Here is a 20,232-nt window from a genome sequence, read left to right on the forward strand (position 1 = left end):
TGTGCTACCAGATAGTAAGTTTTATCATAAAGCCATAGTAGGGATCCCTGGGTGGCGCAGCAGTTTAGTGCCTGCCTTTGGCCCAGGGCACGATCCTGGAGACCCGGGATAGAGTCCCACGTGGGGCTTCCGGTGCATGGAGCCTGCTTCTCCCTCTGCCTGTGTCTCTACCTCTCCCTCTCTCTGTGTGACCATCATAAATAAATTAATTAATTAATTAAAATAAATAAATAAATAAAGCCATAGTAACTAAAACATTGTGATACTGGATCACGAATAGACAGAGTTACTAGTGGACAGAATAAAGACCCCAGAAAGTCTCACCCATACATAGAATTTATGTTGTCATGGTGGTGATGCATAGCAAAACCTAAAAAATTGTTTTCAATAATTGGCGCTAGGAGAAATATATTCTCATTTGGAAGGGGAAAAATGAAATTGGGCCCTTTGCAGCACACACAAAAAGCAATTCCGGGTGGATAATAGACATAAATTTGAATGGCAAAACAATAAAGCTTTTAGAAGATAAAATAGAAGCATATATTCATGATCGTGAGAGTAGGGGATAGACTTGTTGGACTGCCTGCCTGGCTCAGTCCATAGAACATGAGACTCTTGATCTTGTGCCCCACATGGGGGATAGAATTTACTTTAAAAAAAAAAAAAAAAAAAAGACTGGAGGACAGACTTTTTAAACTAATCCAAAAAATCCTAGCTATAACAGAAAAACTGATCAATTGGACTACATTAATATTTAAGACTCAGTTTCATCAAATGACACCATTAAGGAGTCAAAAAGCAAGCTTTAGAGTCTAATAAGAAACTTACAGCATTATAGTATACATCTTAAATTTATACAGAGCTGAATGTCAATTATAGCTCAATAAAACTGAAAAAAAAAATGTATAGCACCTATAACCAAGAAGTGTCTTGCATCCAGAACATGTAAAGAACTACAATCATAAGAAAAAGATTTGAACAGGCACATTACTAAGAAATAAATCCAAATAATCAGTAAACATGTGAAAAAGTGTCAACTTTCTATGAACACAGGGAAATTGAAGCCACATTAAGAGAATACTATACCACCCAGTGGCTAAAATGAAAAAGATGGAAAACGACAAGGTGTCAACCAGGAGTAGAGCAATGGGAATTTTCACTTCACTATGGGGAGAGTAAATTAATAGTCCTGTTTGGAAAAATCTACTGGCCCTATCTACTAAAGTTGAACACAGGCCCATATGTGAGCCAGGATGTCACTTTCAAGTATATACTCTTAGAAGTCATGCTAGGGCAACCTGAGTGGCTCAGTGGTTTAGTGCTGCCTTCAGCCCAGGGTGTGATCCTGGAGACCTGAGATCGAGTCCCACGTCAGGCTCCCAGCATGGAGCCTGTTTCTCCATCTGCCTGTGTCTCTGCCTCTCTCTCTCTCTCTCTCTCTCTCTCTCAATCTCTTTCTCTCATTCTGATGAATAAATAAATAAAATATTAAAAAAAAAAGGAAAGTCATGCTATGGGCACTAGGATGTATGTCAAAGAATGTTAATAGCAGTACTATTGTTCCAGCTAAAAATGATAAACAATCCAATGTCCTCTACCAATAACAATGGCTAAATAAATTATGGCATAGTTGTATTATGGAATATAGCAGGAAATGAACAAACTATATGCAACGATATATATGAATCTTAAAAATATAATGTTAAGGGAGCACCTGGGTGGCTCAGTAGGTTAAATGCCTGCCTTCTCCTCATGACCATGATCCCAGAGTCCTGGATCAAGCCCTGAGTTGGGCTCTCTGCTCAGTGGGGAGCCTGCTTCTCCCTCTCCCCCTGCTTGTGCTCTCTTTCTCACTGTCAAATAAATAAAATCTTTAACAAGTGTATATATATATATATATATATATATATATATATATTTTTTTTTTTTTTTTTTTAAGTAAACTCTACACCCAACTTGGGGCTTGAACTCACAACCCTGAGATCAAGAGTCACACATGCTCTACCAAGGGAGCCAGCCAGGTAGTATCCCTAGCATACTTGTTAAGGGATGCCTGGTTGGCTCCCTTGGTAGAGCATGTGTGACTCTTGATCTCAGGGTTGTGAGTTCAAGCCCCAAGTTGGGTGTAGAGTTTACTTAAAAATAAATCTTTCGAAAAGAGATATACGTATATATAATGTTAAAAAAAAAAAAAGAACCGCTCACAATAAAATATACAGTGTATTATTCCATTTTTATAGTTAAAAAATATGAATAAAGTGCATACTTAAGGAGTGCCTGAGCCTGAGTGGCTCAGTAGGTTGAACATCTGACTCTTGATTTCAGCCGGGCTCATGATCTCAGGTTCCTGCTGGGCTCTGCACTCAGCAGGGAGTCTGCTTCTCTCCCTCTGCCCCTCCCCCTACTTGTATGCTCTCTGTCTCTCTCACTCTCTCAAATGAATAAATAAATCTTAAAAAAAAAAAAAAAAAAGAATGCCTACTAGGTGTTAAAACTGTGAAGAGTAAGGAAATAGGTTAATGGCTACCTCTAAGAAGGAACTCTATGGAGACTGGGAAGAAGCAATGGATTGGAATTCTACAAATCTTCTATTTCTTTTTTCTATGATAATTATTTTTTTATTTTGGGGGGGGTGGGACACAAAGGAAGAGAGAGAGAAAAATTTAAGCAGGATCTACACCCAAGGGAAGCCGGGGATGGGGCTCAATTTCACAACCCTGAGTACCTGACCTGAGCCAAGATCAAGAGTTGGACACAATCAACTGAGCCACCCAGGCCCCCTCAAATCTTCTGTTTCTTGATATGCATAGGGATTACACTGTTATGAGCTTTATAATAATTAGACTATACATTTATTTGCATAATTTATACATTTTTCCATGTATGTATTATGTTTCCCGATTTAAAAATAAAAGAGCATAAGTCTGAAGTCAGATTGCATTTTTTCAATTCTAGAGCCTACAACTGTCTGATCCTGGGCAAGCTCCTTAACCTTTCTAAGCTTCAGTTTCACCATCTGTAAAATGGTAATAGTAATGGTACATCAAAGAATGTTATGAAAATTAAAATGAGAAAATGAATTAACATGTGTAAAGCAGGTTGCATAGTGCTTAGCACAAGACAAGCCCTCAGGAAATGTTGTTTGTTATCACTGTGATCACGTTAAAGTATTAAAGATATGGAGGCAAGTAAAATCATGAGATGGTCCCTTATGGTAGGAGGTAGGGAGGAGAAGGTAAATATACAAGCAGCCACAATGGACTGTACCTGCTACATAGAAAGTTTTCTCCATTTCATGCTATCTAATAGTCTGCATGATAGCCAGGCATAAAAGAAAAGAGACAATATAGGTCATGTGTATAAAACAGGGTAATCTGGATTACCTGAGCTATCCAATATAGTAAGCTCATGTGGCTTTTCAGAATTTGCAGTGTGCCTGGTCTGAATTGAAATGAGCTGTAAGTATAATCTATACACCAAATTTTGAAGACTTAGTACAAAAAATGTAAAATATCTCTAATAGTCTTAAAATATTGATTATCTGTTAGCATGGTAATATTTTCCGTATATGCAGTTAAATAAAATGCATTATTCAAACTAATTCACTTGTTATCTTTTACTTTTCAAATAAGACTATAAGAAAAAATAAAATTGCATATGTGGCTTGCATTATATTTCTATTGGATAATATTGCGAAGGAGATATGTGGGGAAAGAAAAGAAAAAAGTAGGACAGAGCAAGAATTTGGTAGAACTTAAATGCCAAATTAAGGAACTTTTACTTACTTTGCAAAGTTCTAAGAGGAGATAGTTATGTATTTGTCTATGAGACTCTTTCTTGTTATGTAATGTTTAGGTATGTTAAATCAATCTCCTATGTTAGATTAATAAAAATAAATAAAAAGATAGATTATTATCCACTGTTACCAGACACCAGTAGTAGGCACTCAGTAAATTCATGGTGAATGAATGAATCTTTCTGCGGACCTCATATACAGATCTCTGGACATCATTTATATTTAATAAATGCTGTTTGACTCTGATAGAGATTTCCTTGACCAAGAGATTAATTCAATGCTATTTTTAGATTTCTTATCACCTCTGTTCTATCCCACATCTTGGTGGACAAAAAGTAAATTAATTTGGAAGGTTTGGGAGGTTATAATAATAATCATTACCTTTTATAGCACTTTGCAACTTAGAAACCATTTTCTTAGATGGAGTGAGATGTATTACCAAACTCACTTTCACCTATCAAAGCGAGACCTACAAACAAAAGATTGTAATCAGTTGTTCAAATAAATGTAATCAGAGTTGAAGTCTCAGATAGGCAAAGTGCCTTGTTAGCAACGTAATAGTAAAGAAGGTAGTCTAGTCCTAAAAGATAAGGCTACTAATATTATGCTACTAAAAATATAGCCTTTCCAGAAGTTAACCATACTGTCCCACAATAAAAGAGTTAGAAACCCAACTGAGAGAAAGAATTGGAATTGGAGGACCTATTTCTACTCTTATTAGTGAAACAGAGGAGGACACAGCTCAGCCTGAAATATTGCTCAGATTTGGTGAGGCCATAAGAACTCTGGACTAAACCTATAGGGAGATGTGGCTCTTTCCTTAGAGTATGAATAGGAGGAAGGAAACACAGATGAGAAATGAATACAGCCTCCCTGAAAGACACCACTGCTGGTATGGCCTAAAACTAGAAGCATCTTCCACTGGGCTTTGAGGGGCACATTCAAGTTAATGGAATCTTTGTACCTCCTACATCATGATGTTCTGGTGATTTGGCTGACCCTTCATGGACAGTGTTATTTTTCCACATAGTGTTCCAAAGGTTTTATCTGGGGAAGTCTCCATGCCAGGAGAGGGAACACCCTTATCTGCCTTTCTTCTTTGGGGTTTGGGAATGTGAGAGGACCCTGCTAACTACAGGAAAGCTCCTAATCAAAAATATAAGAAAACATGGCCAACAGACACATGAAAAGATGCTCAACATCACTCATCATCAGGGAAATGCAAATCAAAACCACAATGAGATATCACCTGTCAGATGGCTAAAATCAAAACACAAGAAACAAGTGTTGGTGAGAATGCAGAGAAAAAGGAACCCTCTTGCACTGTTGGTGGGAATGCAAACTGATATAGCCACTCTGGAAAATAGTGTGGAGTTACCTCAAAAACGTTAAAAACAGAACTACCCCATGATCCAGCAATCATACTACTGGGTATTTACAAAAAACACGAATTTGAAAGGATATATGTCCCCTCCATGTTTATTGTAGCATTATTTACAATAGCCAAATTATGGAAGCAGCCCAAGTGTTCACTGATGGATGAATGGATAAAGAAAATATGGTACACATGCACGCACACACACATACACACCCTGGAATATTACTCAGTCATAAAAAAGAATGCCATTTGCAACAACATGGATAGAGCTGGAGAATATTAATGCTAAGCAAAATAAGTCAGAGAAAGACAAATACCATATGTTTTCACTCATAAGTGGAATTAAGAAACTAAACAAAGGAAAAAAGAGACAAACAAAGAAACAGACTCCTAACTACAGAGAACAAACTGATGGTTACCAGAGGGGAAGTGGTTGGCGGGATGGGTGAAATAGGTGATGAGGTGAAATAGGTGATGGGCGAAATAGATGATGATCACTCATCATGATGAACACTGAGTAATGTATAGAATCAGAGGTGCCTGGGTGGTTTAGTCAGTTAAGCATCTGCCTTCAGCTCAGGTCATTATGTCACGGTCCTGGGATCCAGCCCTACAGCTGAGGAGGGAGCCTACTTCTCCCTCTTCCCCTTCCGCCTGCTCATCCTTTCTCTCTCTCTCTCTCTCTCTCTCTCTCAAATAAACAAACTCCCAGATATAAATTGCAGAAAAAGGCAAAGATAAACATCCAAATTATCAAGATCATAATGACCACTATATTTCCCAGTCATCTGAAGGTCATGCTCACATACACTCAGTGGGTTAGATTTTAACCAAAGAGAAGATGCAAATATAAATCTTTTTAGCCACAAAATTACCTACATTTTGTTCATTATTTTAAAATTCAGAATGATTACTCATGTAAAGTAAATGAGATGATGGATGCTATTGCATTTAAAACTCATTACTGGGACGCCTGGGTGGCTCGAGCGATTGAGCACCTGCCTTCGGCCCAGGGCATGATCCTGGAGTCTGGGGATCGAGTCCCATGTCGGGCTCCCTGCATGGAGCCTGCTTCTCTGCCTCTCTTTGTCTCTCATGAATGAATAAATAAAATTAAATAAATAAATAAATAAATAAATAAATAAATAAATAAATAAATCTCATTACTATACCTTCTTTCCACATAAGGAACTAGATTTAGAAATTAAATCCTCAGGCAGCCCCGATGGCTGAGCGGTTTAGCGCTGCCTTCAGCCCAGGATGTGGTCCTGGAGACCCGGGATTGAGTCTGACATCAGGCTCCCTGCATGGAATGGAGCCTGCTTCTCCCTCTGCCTGTGTGGTGCCTCTCTCTCTCTCTCTTTCTGTCTCTCTCTCTCTCTCTCTGTCTCTCATGAATAAATAAATTAAATCTTTAAAAAAAAATAAATCCTCCAAATATTCTAAATTAGATAAAAAGGATTCAATTTTTAATAACTGCATTTTCTAAATCCCAAAGATTAAGCTGCTTTCCTAGGCAATGTCTTAGTTTACCCATTTGTTAAAAATGCATAGGTATCAGGTGAGGGAATGGGTTAACTAGGTGATGGGGATGAAAGAGGGCACTTGTGACGAGCAGAGTGTTGTATGGAAGTGTTGAGTCACTGTATCGTATGCCTGAAATGAATATAACATATGTTAACTAACTGGAATTAAAATTAAAACTTAAAATTTTTAAACTTAAAAAAAATTTAATATATAAATATCTCTACTTTTTCTCAAGCAGATTATGAGATTTAGTCAATCAAGATGGATGACACTGTCAATTTAGAAAAAAGATGTTACATAGTGCAAAGTTGTATTAACATTTTGGTCTAAGCATCACCCAACTTCATTGTATTTAATTTGTATAATCCCAAGAGCTTTGTCTGTCATACATTCCACTTTAACATGTTCTATAAAATTCACACATTCCGATACATTCCCCTTGCACACTACTCAGATCAATTCTTTAGTAGAACAGATAGATGCAGCTTTGAAACTCTTAGTCCCTGTCGGATCCATCTATTCCCACCCACATCCTGTCAGCCGTCTCAGATTCCACTAAAAATGAGAGGGAGGGAATGAAGAGAAAAATTGGCAGGCATTAACTATACTCTCGCCTCACTTCCTGCCTCCCTGCTCTTATAGCTGATGATAACAAGAGGGCATATATTCTCAGTTATTGTACAAATAACTATGAAATTCAATCACTCTATCAACAAGTATTTATGGAGCACCAACTACCCAGCTTTATGCCTAGTGACTTGGAGAACAGGCGGCAAGCACAAAACAGACCCTATGCCTGGTGATTTTATGAGGAGGTTGGGAAAACGAGCCCAATAAGGAAAGTAATTAAAGAGTAATATAGATATTACTAAATCATATGATTCCAGTGATAAATATTATAATTATAATTAAAATTATAATTTTCAATTTTGCATTATCTCATCTAATTGTTATAACACTTTGAGAGGTACAGAAAGGAGATATTATCTCAGCTTTTTTTGTCGAGGAAGCTAAGGCCCAGAATAGAGACTTGCCCAAGAAAACACAGACCATTGGTGGCAGAGGCAAGATTAGAAATTGAACCTTTTGACATCCCATCTAGGACTCTACTCTTTTAATAATTGTTGAAGTCTGAATACTTGTGTGATGAGACAAAAAAAATAAAAGTATTTCTTTCCCTTTTCCTATATATGGGATTGATCATAAGTATATTAGAGACTTTAGAGGCACCTGGGTGGCTCTGTAGGTTGGGCGTCTGCCTTCAGCTCAGGTCGTGATCCTAGAGTCCCATGATAGAGCCCCGCATTGGCCTCCCTGCTCAGCAGGGAGTCTACTTCTTCCTCTGCTCCTCACCCCACTTGTGTTCTCTCATGCACCCTGTCTTTCCCAAATTAAAAAAAAAAAAAAAAAGAATACTGGAGACTTTGGTGTTGTTTGTTTGTTTTTTTTTAAGACTTTATTTATTTATTCATGAGACACAGAGAGAGAGAGGCAGAGAACAGGCAGAGGGAGAAGCAGGCTCCATGCAGGGAGCCCGATGTGGGACTTGATCCGGGACTCCAGGATCATGCCCTGGGCCGAAGGCAGACCCCCAACCACGGAGCCACCCAAGCGCCCCTAGGTTTTCTTTCCTACAGTTTCCTAGCACCTACATCAATGCTTGGCTCATATTAGGTATTCTCAATAAACATTTGTTAAAATCAACCCCATATAATATTCTGGGGAAATAATAATTTGCTGGGGGCAGATGTTCTCAGAACTATAATTCAGTACCTGGCTCACTAAATATGGATTTTAAAACTATTCCAGAGCCCCATTTATGGAAATTTTTATTCAGGGGCTCTTGAGTGAGGCTCAGGAATTAATGTTTTTAAAATAATCCCACAATGATTCTAATGAGCCACCGGGATTGGAAACCTCTGGTTTAAAGCATCTTGTTTCTCATTATTCCTCCCTTCCCTCAGATTAGTCTGTAAAGAGAAATAAAAGAGTAAATGAGAAGGAGGTGGCTGGCTCAGTTGGTAGAGCATGCCACATGTAATTCTTGATCTTGGGGTCATGAGTTCAAGCCCTATGTTGGGCACAGAGTTTACTTAAAAAAAATAAAAATAAAAAAGCAAATGGGAAGAGAAAGGTAGAGAAAAACACATGGGCCTAAAGATTAATCCTTGGGAGAGAAACTGCCCCATTCCTGATGGTTTTCCTATTTTTGATTCCAATCCTTTGTGAACCTCAATTCTGTTTCAGCCTTTGTATTCATTTATTTAAGCATTCCTTCAGCAATGAACCAGATGTTGGGGAAATAGCAGCCCCTGCTTTCCTGGAGTGACAGTCCAGTGAAGCCAATACACAAAGGAATCCTAAGTCAGATGATAAATGCTAGAAAGAACAGTAAATCAAGATGGAAATCAAGATAAGATAGAAAGTGGCAAAGGGCATCATAGCTATTTTATGCAGAGAGGCCTATCTGAAATGTGCCCTTGTCTTAAGCCATCTTGATTGAAGGGATCAGTAGGATTTCCTGATTGCAGGCAACAGAAACTGATCTTAAATATCTTAAGAAAAATAAAAGGAAGTATGTCAGGGTTTCAGTGAATCAACAAGACACTCTAAAACCAAAGCGAGAAAATGGATAGGAATTGAGCCTTCACTGGAGTGTTCAGTGGTCCAATGACTGTCTTTTAACAAGGCTAATCTGGTCAGAATACCTTTACCATTGCTATGTGACACTGCTCACTTCACAGGTACGTTTCATGAATCTTAACAGTCTCTTCACCCATGCACCATTTGCTCCAGACTTTAAAGGCCCAGGTGGGAGAGGCTGAAGGGTCAGGCCTAAGGCTACTTACCAGTGTTCCAGCTGCAAAGAGTAGGAGAGAAAGGAACTCCCTTCAGCAGAAACCAAGGAGGGGAGCACAGCACAGTCTCCCCAAAAGCTGCCATCTTAATAAGATGTTCCCCATACGAGAAGGCCTCGGATGCTAGATAACCAAAAAAGGTGAAAATTCTATAGTTTCTGTTTCTTGCAACTAAATTAGCACTGACATAGCCCCTGGAAGAAGGCTGTAACCTAAGACCAAGTCAGAACACAGAATGTAAAATTCTGCTCTGTCTCTGGATATTTAATAAGCATTAACTGGGCACAATGCCAAGGTTTTGAAGACCCAGATGTGAGGTAAAAAAAAAAAAAAATCTTGGCTGAATGATCCCTATGGTCTAGGTGGGAAGACAAAAAATATAAGAAATTTCAAAATAAGAGAGCATATGCCATGGGCCAAACAGTACTAATGGGAAACAATTCAATGTAGTGCTTTTTAAAACCCTTCTGGGGATCCCTGGGTGGCTCAGCGGTTTACCATGTACCTTCAACCAAGGGCATGATCCTGGAGTCCCAGGATCGGGTCCCACATTGGGCTCCCAGCATGGAGCCTGCTTCTCCCTCTGCCTGTGTCTCTGCCTCAGTGTGTGTGTGTGTGTGTGTGTGTGTGTGTGTCATGAATAAATAAATAGAATCTTTTTTTAAAAATAAAATAAAATAAAACCCTTTTCTACAATTAGACTGCCTACATTTCATTAGAATCTTGCCTCCATCCTTCACTAGGGACAAAACCCTAGGAACATCAGCTTCTCTGGGCCTCACTTTCCACATTTTAAAAAATTTGGATAATAAACGTACCTACCTTGTAGAGTTCCAATGAAGACTAAATCAAGATAACCCATTTAAAACCCTTCCTACTATGCCTGGCCAGCATGTAGTAAGTGCTAACACTGGTTAGCTAAGTTAATCGCTACTGTATTTTATCAGTATCAATTGATGCCACCGGTTGTAGAATATATCCTTATTTTATGAATTATAATAAAAGAAAACCACTTCTAATCAAACTCTGACACAATGCTTTTCTATAAATTAGACTTTTTCTATACAATCTCATCCTCCATACCATCAGGAATGTTGGTGATGCAGCATTGCTTAAAAGAACACTCCCTGGGGCACCTGGTTGGCTCAGTCAGGAGAGCATGCCACTCTTGATTTGGGGTCAAGTTTGAACCCCATGTTTGGTACAGAGATTATTTAAAAAAATAAAATCTTTTGGGGCACCTGGGTGGTGCAGTCAATTAAGCATCCAACTCTTGGTTTCAGCTCAGGTAGTAATCTAGGGTCATGAGATCAAGCCCCACATCAGACTCCACTAGGAATTTGTTTAGGACTCTCTTTTTCCCTCTCCAAGTGCCCTCCAACCCCGCCCCCTCAAATAAATTTTTTAAAAATTTTAAGATTTTATTTATTTATTCATGAAAGACAGAGAGAGAGAGAGAGAGTAAGAGAGAGGCAGAGACATAGGCAGAGAGAGAAGCAGGCTCCATGCAGGGAGCCCAGTGTGGGACTCAGTCTCAGGACTCTGGGATCACGCCCTAAGCCAAAAGCAGAGGCTCAACCACTCACCCACTGAGCCACTCTGGCATCCCTAAACATAACTTAAAAAAATAAAAATAAAAATAAAAAGCACTACAAATTATCTCTGGGATTATCTATCAAACTACTACCATTCATTCTGTAAGTCATTCAAAACATCAATTGCATTCAAAATATGTGTTACCCATAATACATTTGACTCAGCTGAAGTGATGACAGTTTAAACAGCCATGGCCATATTTACATCTAATCTGATAATTATATCTATGTCATAACTACCACCTGGTTGATGGTGATTGCAGATACATCCTGATTTTACAGATGTCAACATGTGAAAATGTCTTATAATTTATAAAATTATTAGAATTTATAAAATTTTAAGGGACTCAGAAGACTATAGGAGCTCAAACTCTGTAGTTTTATAAAATGAAAGGACGAAAAGGAATAGCTTTGACAGATGTTTGCAATGAATCATCTTTGTTACTGTAAACTTGTAGAAAACTGTTAAAATTGTTACTATAGTGAATACTAAAAAGAAAGTATTTTCAGAACTGCCAGGCCAAACCAATGTGCAGAGTTTTCTCAGAATTCAAGAACTGGGGATGCCTGGGTGACTCAGCGGTTGAGCGTCTGTCTTTGGCTTGGGGCATGATCCCAGAGTCTCAGGATCGAGTCCATCAGGCTTCCTCAGTGGAGCCTGCTTCTCCTTCTGCCTGTGCCTCTGCCTCTCTCTCTGCGTCTTTCATGAATAAATGAAATCTTAAAAAAATAAATAAATAAAGAATCCAAGAACTGTAAGGGTGGAAGGGAATCACACAAGATTTTAATCCATCCATTCTACAACATCCCCAACAGTAGGGATGACCATCCCTGAAGGTCACCCAGTTCTTTTTTAAAATTCTTGCAGTGATATTAAACTCACGACTTTCAAAGGAAGTTTATCTCAAGGAAATTCTGCTTAAATTTCTCCCATATTTTTTTAAAGATTTTATTTATTTATTCATTAAAGACACACACAGAGAGAGAGAGAGAGAGAGAGAGAGGCAGAGACATAGGCAGAGGGAGAAGCAGTCTCCATGCAGGGACCCTGATGCGAGACTCGACCCCGAAGACTCTAGGATCACACCCTGGGCCAAAGGCAGACGCTAAACCGATGAGCCACCCAGGGATCCCTCTTCCATACTTTGAAAAACAACAACAACAACAAAATACTTCCTGTGCCATCCACCTCTTGGCCTAAGTCCTATCCTTTAGGACTATACTCTCAAACCTAATCATTCTTCATTCCACCTGTGGCCTGTCCCATCCACACCCCCCACATTGTGCCTTCTCTTTTCCAAGGTCCTTCAGTCCTGAGGGTCAACAATTTGAGCTTAGCTCAACCGTATGGCTCTTCTACTAGTCTCACCTGGAATCACTATGAATCATCTGACACCTTGACTGTTGTTGCTGGGTGGTCTAAGATGGCCCCACTGACATGTTTGTCCTGCCAGTTCCAAGTCTCTCCACATGGTCTCTTGTCCCCAGAGGGTCTAGACTACTTTACCAATAGTGTCAGGACAACAAGAGAGTGAAACCAGAGGTTGCAAGGCCTTTTAAGACCCAGCCTATGAACTTCCACCATGTTGCTCTGCCACATTCTGTTGACTGAAACAAAAAACAGGCCAGCTCAAATTAGAGGTAGATACCTAGACTCCACTTCTTTTTGGGAGGAGGAGCAAAGTCACAATAAAAAGGGGTATCATACCAGGAGGTGCTCAGCATTTGACTTAAATTAGCTCACCTACTTTCCTCAACAACCATTTTAGTAGGCACTATTATTATGTCATATGAGGTATGAGGATGGCCAATACACTAGATGGGTAGGACTCTCATGAGTTATAATTGGAAAAAAACTGTCATTCTTTTCTCCCCTTTCCATTCAAACCAGTTCTTTAGGGATGAAATCTAAGGCAAGTCCTGTTATTTTCTGGTCACTCAGAAAATAAAAAGTCTGTTTCTAGGCTTCTAAAATAGTCTTAGTTCAATAATTAAAATGTCCAGTCTCATGTAATAGGTTGACTTCCAACTTCTCATTCTACAATTGTCATTGCGCTAATTGATTCAAGCAAGAATCATCAATGAGTGTTAAACATAGTTGGTGGAAGTTTGATGAAGAAAAAGGAAATTTATGTTGTCTCAACATATCTTCCTTCAAAATAGTTATTCATTATAAATGGGAAAACTGCAACTTTATGGTAATCTAGCAGACATCATATTATCCAAGCAATCAAAGTTAACATGAGAGGCCCCTCATTGATTTAGTCTGTGGAGCATTCAACTCTTGAATTAGTTCAAGCCCTACATTTGGCCTGGAGCCTATTTAAAAAGAAGAAAAGGGGATCCCTGGGTGGCGCAGTGGTTTGGCGCCTGCCTTTGGCCCGGGGCGCGATCCTGGAGACCCGGGATCGAATCCCACATCAGGCTCCCTGCATGGAGCCTGCTTCTCCCTCTGCCTGTGTCTCTGCCTCTCTGTCTCTCTCTGTGTGACTATCATGAATAAATAAATAAAATATAAAAAAAAAATAAATAAATAAAAAGAAGAAAAGAAATAGTTAACATGAATAATGGAGCAAACTGACACCATGTGCCACTTGATGTAAAATGTTAAGAGGAACACAGAGTCAGTTATGAAATATTCCTGCTAAAATGCAAAATTTCAATCCAGTCATAGAGAACATCTAATAAAATCACATTTGAGAGATGTTCTACAAAAAAAAAAAAAAAAATGACCTATAATCTTAAAAATACCAAAGTCATAAAAGACAAAAATGCCGAAGAACTGCCCAGATTAAAGGAGAACAAGATACATGACACTAAATGTAATACATGACCACTTCAGAGTCAGGACCTCACAGGATACCTAGAGAGATAGTTCTCTCTAAATATGCTATTCTCTTTCCAGCCTTCCCCTCAGGATAGGGGTGTGGTCAGTTAAGAGTTGGGAAACCAACGTTCAGCCACCTCACTTCCACTTCCAATTTGGTGCTTACCCATCACTTTGGAATTTGGATAGTTGGTAATCATTTTGGGGGAACTCATTCAAAATGGGGATAAGAGGGACGCCTGGGTAGCTCAGTGGTTGGGCATCTGCTTTTGGCTCAGCGCGTGATCCCAGAGTCCCGGGATCGAGTCCCACATCTGGCTCCCTGCATGGAGCCTGCTTCTCTCTCTCTGCCTCTCTCTGTCTCTCACGAATAAATGAGTAAAATCTTTTTTTTTTAAATGGGGATAAGAAGAGTCCTATTTTAACATTCTATTACACAAGGAAACAGGCTTTACCAGTTTAAATAACTTGCCCTAGGTCACAGATAATAAAAAGGAGAATTGAAATCCCAAAATGAGTGTCTTAAATGTATGTTTACAAATTTCACATTGGTAGATACAGCCTGTTGCTCTGGGTATTTGTGTCTTTTTAGATTCTGATCAGGTTACTTAAGGAATTTGCTCTATTTGTTTATCAAGCACTTACTATGATATGCCTTACATACATTGCCTCAGTTTACTTTTTATCACTGTATCATTTAACAGATGAGAAAATTGAGGTTCAGAAAAGTTAAATGGCATCCCCAAGATCTGACAGCTAGTAAGGTATAAAGCCCAGACTGAAAGCCACCTGTATTTTAACTCCAAGCTCATGCTCATAGCCACAATGCTTTCACTTCCCCATACTCACTATATAAATTTATCTCCAGCTTTTACCTTGCTCTTGGACAAAGGATCGGAAACAATATTTAGCTAAATGCAAGGATTCATATCAGCCACAAAGTGCAAAGGACAGAAACACTCAACCCAGAAGTGGGAGGGCAGTGGCCAATTGAGATCATGGAGGTTAAAGAGAGGATGATTACACCAAAACAAAACAAAACTTCTAGAAAAAAATGACAACAGCAAAACTCAAACCTTAACAGAAGGAAGAAACTCAAAATGAGTACTAAAGGGTTCTAAGTTTCCGGGAAGTGAAGGTGGGAAGGAAAATCACAGTGAATCACACAGTTCTCACAGTAAGGAAAAGAAGAAAAGGCAACATTCTTAACAGAGCATAAGGAAATAAGTCTATTACTGCCTAACAAACCACTCTAAAACTTAGTGGTTTTAAACAACAACCATTTAATTATGGCCCACTTACGATCCCATGGATCAACTGGGCTAATCAGCTGGATGCTTTTAGTGTTCCAGATCTGGGAGCTCAAACAGCTTGGAGAAGTTCTAGATGACACTCAGAATTGCTGCACAATGGTGAACAGCTGGGAGAATTGCTCAGCTGGGATACTAGGAGGGTTGGGCCTTCCTATCCATGTAGTCTCTGGGCCTCCATCTCTTCTTCCCCATGTAGACTTGGTCTCTTCTTGTTGCCTCTTCAGTAGGGTAACTGGACTTCTGACTTGAGTTCAGAGTTCCCAAAACTAAGTGTTCCGAGAAAACAGAAGTAGAAGCTACAAGTCTTTTTATTTTATTTTTTTTTAAGATTTTATTTTATTATTTATTTGACAGAGAGAGAGAGAGAACACACAGCAGGCAGAGGGAGAGGGAGAAGCAGGCCCCTCCTGAGCAAGGAGCCCGATGCAGGGCTGGATCCCAGGACTCTGGGATCATGACATGAGCCGAAGGCAGACCCTTAACCGACTAAGCCCCTCAGGTGCCCTGTTACCAGTCTTTTTAAACAGTAGGCCTAGAATTGACACAGTGTTACTTTTGCCACATTTTGTTTGTTAAAATAAGTCATAGGGCAGCTGGATTCCTTGTAAGAGGAACCACTACACAAGGGTCTGAATATCAGGAAAATTCGTTGGAGCCTTGGAGAACAGCTACCACAAAGAGAGTCAACTTTTTTCCCTAGCACTTTACTATAAAGCATTACATATATATATTTCTTTAAGATTTTATTTATTTATTCATAGAGACACACAGAGAGAGAGAGAGAGGGAAAGAGAGAGAGAGAGGCAGAGACACAGGCAGAGGGAGAAGCAGGCTCCATGCAGGGAGCCTGATGTGGGACTCGACATTGTGTCTCCAGGATCAGGCACTGGGCTGAAGGCGGCGCTAAACCACTGAGCCACCAGGGCTGCCCCACCATTACATATATTTTTATAAAAATTTTATAGAAAATACAAAGGTATGCTACCTTTGACCATGATTTTATGTGACCCTCCTTTTTTTGTAATCTGACTCTTAAAGTCAAAATACAGTGTAAAATGAGAGAAAGGTATTTCTTAGGAAACCCAGGTAACACATTGCAAACATATTGCTTAATGATAATTTGATTGGATATAGGGGTAAAACAGAATTTATAGAAATAGATAGTTAACATTTCTCTTGGGTTGTCCCACTTGAATACCTATTGCTTTTGCAGGGAATATTTTTTGCAAGTATAATATAGCTAATAATTTGAAAACTAGGATGACTATACCAATGTTCTCCAGCCAAAGGATCATCAGAAACATATCCAGTGCTGGACAATATTAGGTGATACCAAGAAACTGAAACAATTATATGATTTGTTATCTTAATAAGCTTTATCTAGGTGTAGGAAAGAGGCTAAAGCTAAATTGAGGCTAAAGGTGGAATTGCTAAACAAGCAACTCATATTTTTCCAGGATAGGGAGTTGGTTGGTCATTTTCATAATTCTGGACAATGTACTATATGTGTTTGTCTGTGTTCAGACAGGTGTCCATCCTAATCACAAAGCAGCCTTGTCTAATACTGGCTTTCTGTGAAATTATTTACATTAACAGGAGGACATCAAGGCATAGCTGTGAGTGCCAGGCCAGGTCATAGTAGCATCAAGGTGCTGATAGTACTAATATCACCAGCTGATAGTACCAAACCAGCACCCAGATATTAGGGGCTCTTTTCCTGTGTCTCAAGTGTAATAGCAGAGAAAGAGAGGAAATAATCTTAACGTCTAGTTGTAGGGGACTGCTAGAATACGTTAGGGTATTGTGCATCCATAAAATGGAATGCTATGCAGCCATTAAAATGATGCAGTAGCAGAATATTTAATCATATATAAAAATGTTCTCAATACATTGTTAAGTGAAAAGACTGATTATAAACCAGTATTTATAGTGTAATTACAGCTTGGTAAGCTATATATAGGCTTGCAAAAAAAAAAAAAAAAGACTAGGAGAATATAAACAGCAATATTAACATTGGCATATCTGGGGGAACCTGGCTGGTTTAGTTGGAGGAGCATGCAACTCTCAATCTTGGGGTCGTGGGTTCAAGCCCCATATCAGGTATAAAGATTACTTAAATAAACTTTTTAAAATAATAATAAATAAATAAAATTGACATATCTGGTTGCTGAGATTATGGGCAATTTTTTTTCTGCTAATCTATATTTCCCAAAGTTTCCTGATAAAGATGTATTACCTTTAAAATGAGAAAGGACAGTGTTGTTGGTTTTTTAAGTAGGCTCCACACTCAGCATGGAGCCCAACCTGGGGCTTGGACTCATGACCCTGAGATCAAGACCTGAACTGAGATGAAGAGTTGGTTACTTAACCAACTAAGCCATCCAGGTGCTCCTGTTGCTGATGTTGTTTTCACAAGGCTCACAACATGAGTGAAAACCCAGAAGCAGAGATTCATGGGGAGACCAAAAGGACATTCAAGCGTTTCAGCACCAGCATATATGGAGCAAGATTTACATTCCAATGTGCGAATTAAGGATACTGACTTGCATTTCTCTGCAGATAAGGGTAAAAAAAAAAGAAATATCTTGGGATTAACTCAAAGGATTGGCTCAAAGTCCTAGATTTCTGCATCATTAAGCAAAGAATAAATGATAAATTTCTGCTTTCCAAATACTGTTCTAAGCATTTCACATGTATTAAATCAACCAATCTTCATAATAACGCAAAAGATAAATACTACTTATGACTCCCATTTTACAGATGGGAAAACTCAAGCAAAGAGATCAGTCAAGTAATTTTCCCAATGGCCTATAGCTAACAAGTGGTAGAGAGGAATTTGAATCCAGACCTTCCATTTCTAGAGTCTGTGCTCTTAACTTTTCCTTGAAAAATGAAGGCAGAATTTAAACATACTTGTCACAAAATTACATAAATATTCCTGTACTCCCCTTAGACTTTTAAAAATCTGTATGTCATCTCAGTGGACCAGCCATAAATTTCTTAAGCCAAGTAACCAATGAAAATTTTAGGCAGCCTCAAGGACAGAGCATGGTGGATTTAGAGTCAGAAACCTCACTTCAGCTTAGTAGTTTCATAAATACTATAGTTGCATATACATGTATATAACCATATGCATGCAGTTTTCTTTATTCCAAATATAATACCCACTGATTGGAAAAAAAATCAAGCGTGGAAAAATAGAGTACGGAAACTGAAAATCAATACCATAGATTTGAATGATTGTGTGTCCCCACCCCCACTCCAACTGCCTCAAAATTCATATGTTAAACCCAATCTCAGTGGGTTAAGCAGTTGCCTTAGGCTCAGGTCCTGATCCAGGGTCCCGGGATCCAGCCCCACATCAGGCTCCCTGCTCAGCGGGGAGCCTACTCCTCCCTCTGCATGCTACTCCCCCTGCTTGTGCTCTCTCTCTTTCTCTCTGTCAAATAAATAAATAAAATCCAAATAAATAAATAAATAAATCTATCTGATCCCAGTGTGATGAAATTTGGAAGTGAGGCCTTTCGGAGATGACTAGGTCATGAATGATATTTGTAGCCTTATGAAAAGACCCCAAAGAACTCCTTTGCCCCTTCTGCCAAAGGACAACACAGGGAGGAAGGCTGTCTGTGAACTGGGGGAAGCAGGCTTTCACCAGACACCAAATCTGCCGCCACCTTGCTCTCAGACTTCCCTGCTTCCAGAACTGTGAGAAATAAGTTCCTGCTGTTTATAAGCCACCCAATCCATAATATTTTGTTACAGCAGTCCTAACATCTCATAATCACATGGGTCCATGCAAGGCTCATCTTTAGGTATTAGCGCCTTTACTCATTCCTTTACTTCCAATCCTATTCCCCTCCCCTCACAGGAACCCACTCCAATGTAATTAAGTGGAGGTTCTTCCCATATACTTCCTTACATTTATTTAGGTAAAAAGTACAGAGTACTGGTTAAGACTCTGGAGCCAGGGGTACCTGAGTGGCTCAGTGATTGAGCATCTGTCTTTGGCTCAGGTCGTGATCCCAGGGTTCTGGGATCAAATTCTGCATCAGGCTCCCTACTGGGAGTCTGCTTCTGCCTCTCTGTGTCTCTCATTAACAAAAAATAAAAATAAAAAAAATAAAGACTCTGGAGCCAGACTTGAGTACACTACCAGCTGTGTGAGTGTGGGCAAGCTACCTAGCCTAGGCTATGTATCACAGTTTTGTCATCTAAGAAATGGAGAAAAAATAGTACTTACCTCATAGGACTGTTATGAATATTAAATGAGCTAATATTTATTAAGTGCTAAGAACAGTGTCTAGCATATATCAGATGCTGTGTAGATGCTAAATTAATGTTAAGTAAATCTGCATCATTGAAAATCCTAACTAGTACTCAGCTTATTTCTCTCAATGTTATTTTTTTATTAATCAACCATATCATGATATATAAATCTAACCACATGCCACATTTTACCTGTCCACTCCCTTTATCAGCCTCATCCTTAACATTTCTGGGGCCTAAGGCAAAAGACCCAGGAGGCCTATATACCATATGTCTAAATATTTTACATAACACTGTAAAATTATTCTCTTTGACAAATATTCCTTCATAAGCACAAAATAGAAACATAGTTGTACAACTCTGATTTTTACATGACTTAGAATTGGCAAAAACACCTAAGAGGACTAAATTTAATTCTTTTTGCACATGTCTGGTTATTCTGTTGATGGACTGGTGACACCTGGATGAGTAATAATGACATACGTAATTTTATTTTATTTTTTTAAAGATTTTTGAGAGAGAGAGAGGGAGCAAAAGCAGGGGAAAGGGCAGAGGGAGAGGGAGAAGCAGGCCCACCGCTGAGCAGGAAGCCTGATGTGGGGCTCGATCCCAGGACCCCAGTATCATGACCCAAGTTGAAGGCGTAACTGACTGAGCCCCCAGGTGCTG

General features: G+C 39.1%; 1 protein-coding gene across 9 annotated transcripts in view; it reads right to left on the reverse strand.

The window, feature by feature from the left end:
* CCDC126 (coiled-coil domain containing 126) overlaps positions 1 to 20,232 on the reverse strand; it is a 106,256-nt gene that overhangs the window by 48,415 nt on the left and 37,609 nt on the right. For 3 of the 9 annotated variants that reach the window (XM_077856521.1, XM_077856519.1, XM_077856520.1), the window contains exon 3: positions 4,178 to 4,265. The exons of 5 other annotated variants lie outside the window; for them this stretch is intronic. In XM_077856521.1, coding sequence (XP_077712647.1) covers positions 4,178 to 4,208 — 31 coding nt within the window. In that variant the 5' untranslated portion in view covers positions 4,209 to 4,265. Of the gene's footprint in view, positions 1 to 4,177; positions 4,266 to 12,523; positions 12,718 to 20,232 lie in introns of those variants that run through there. One more of the 9 variants, XM_077856530.1, reaches the window with a different exon arrangement.

This window comes from Canis aureus, chromosome 18, assembly GCF_053574225.1.
Source record: "Canis aureus isolate CA01 chromosome 18, VMU_Caureus_v.1.0, whole genome shotgun sequence".
NCBI lineage: Eukaryota > Metazoa > Chordata > Mammalia > Carnivora > Canidae > Canis > Canis aureus.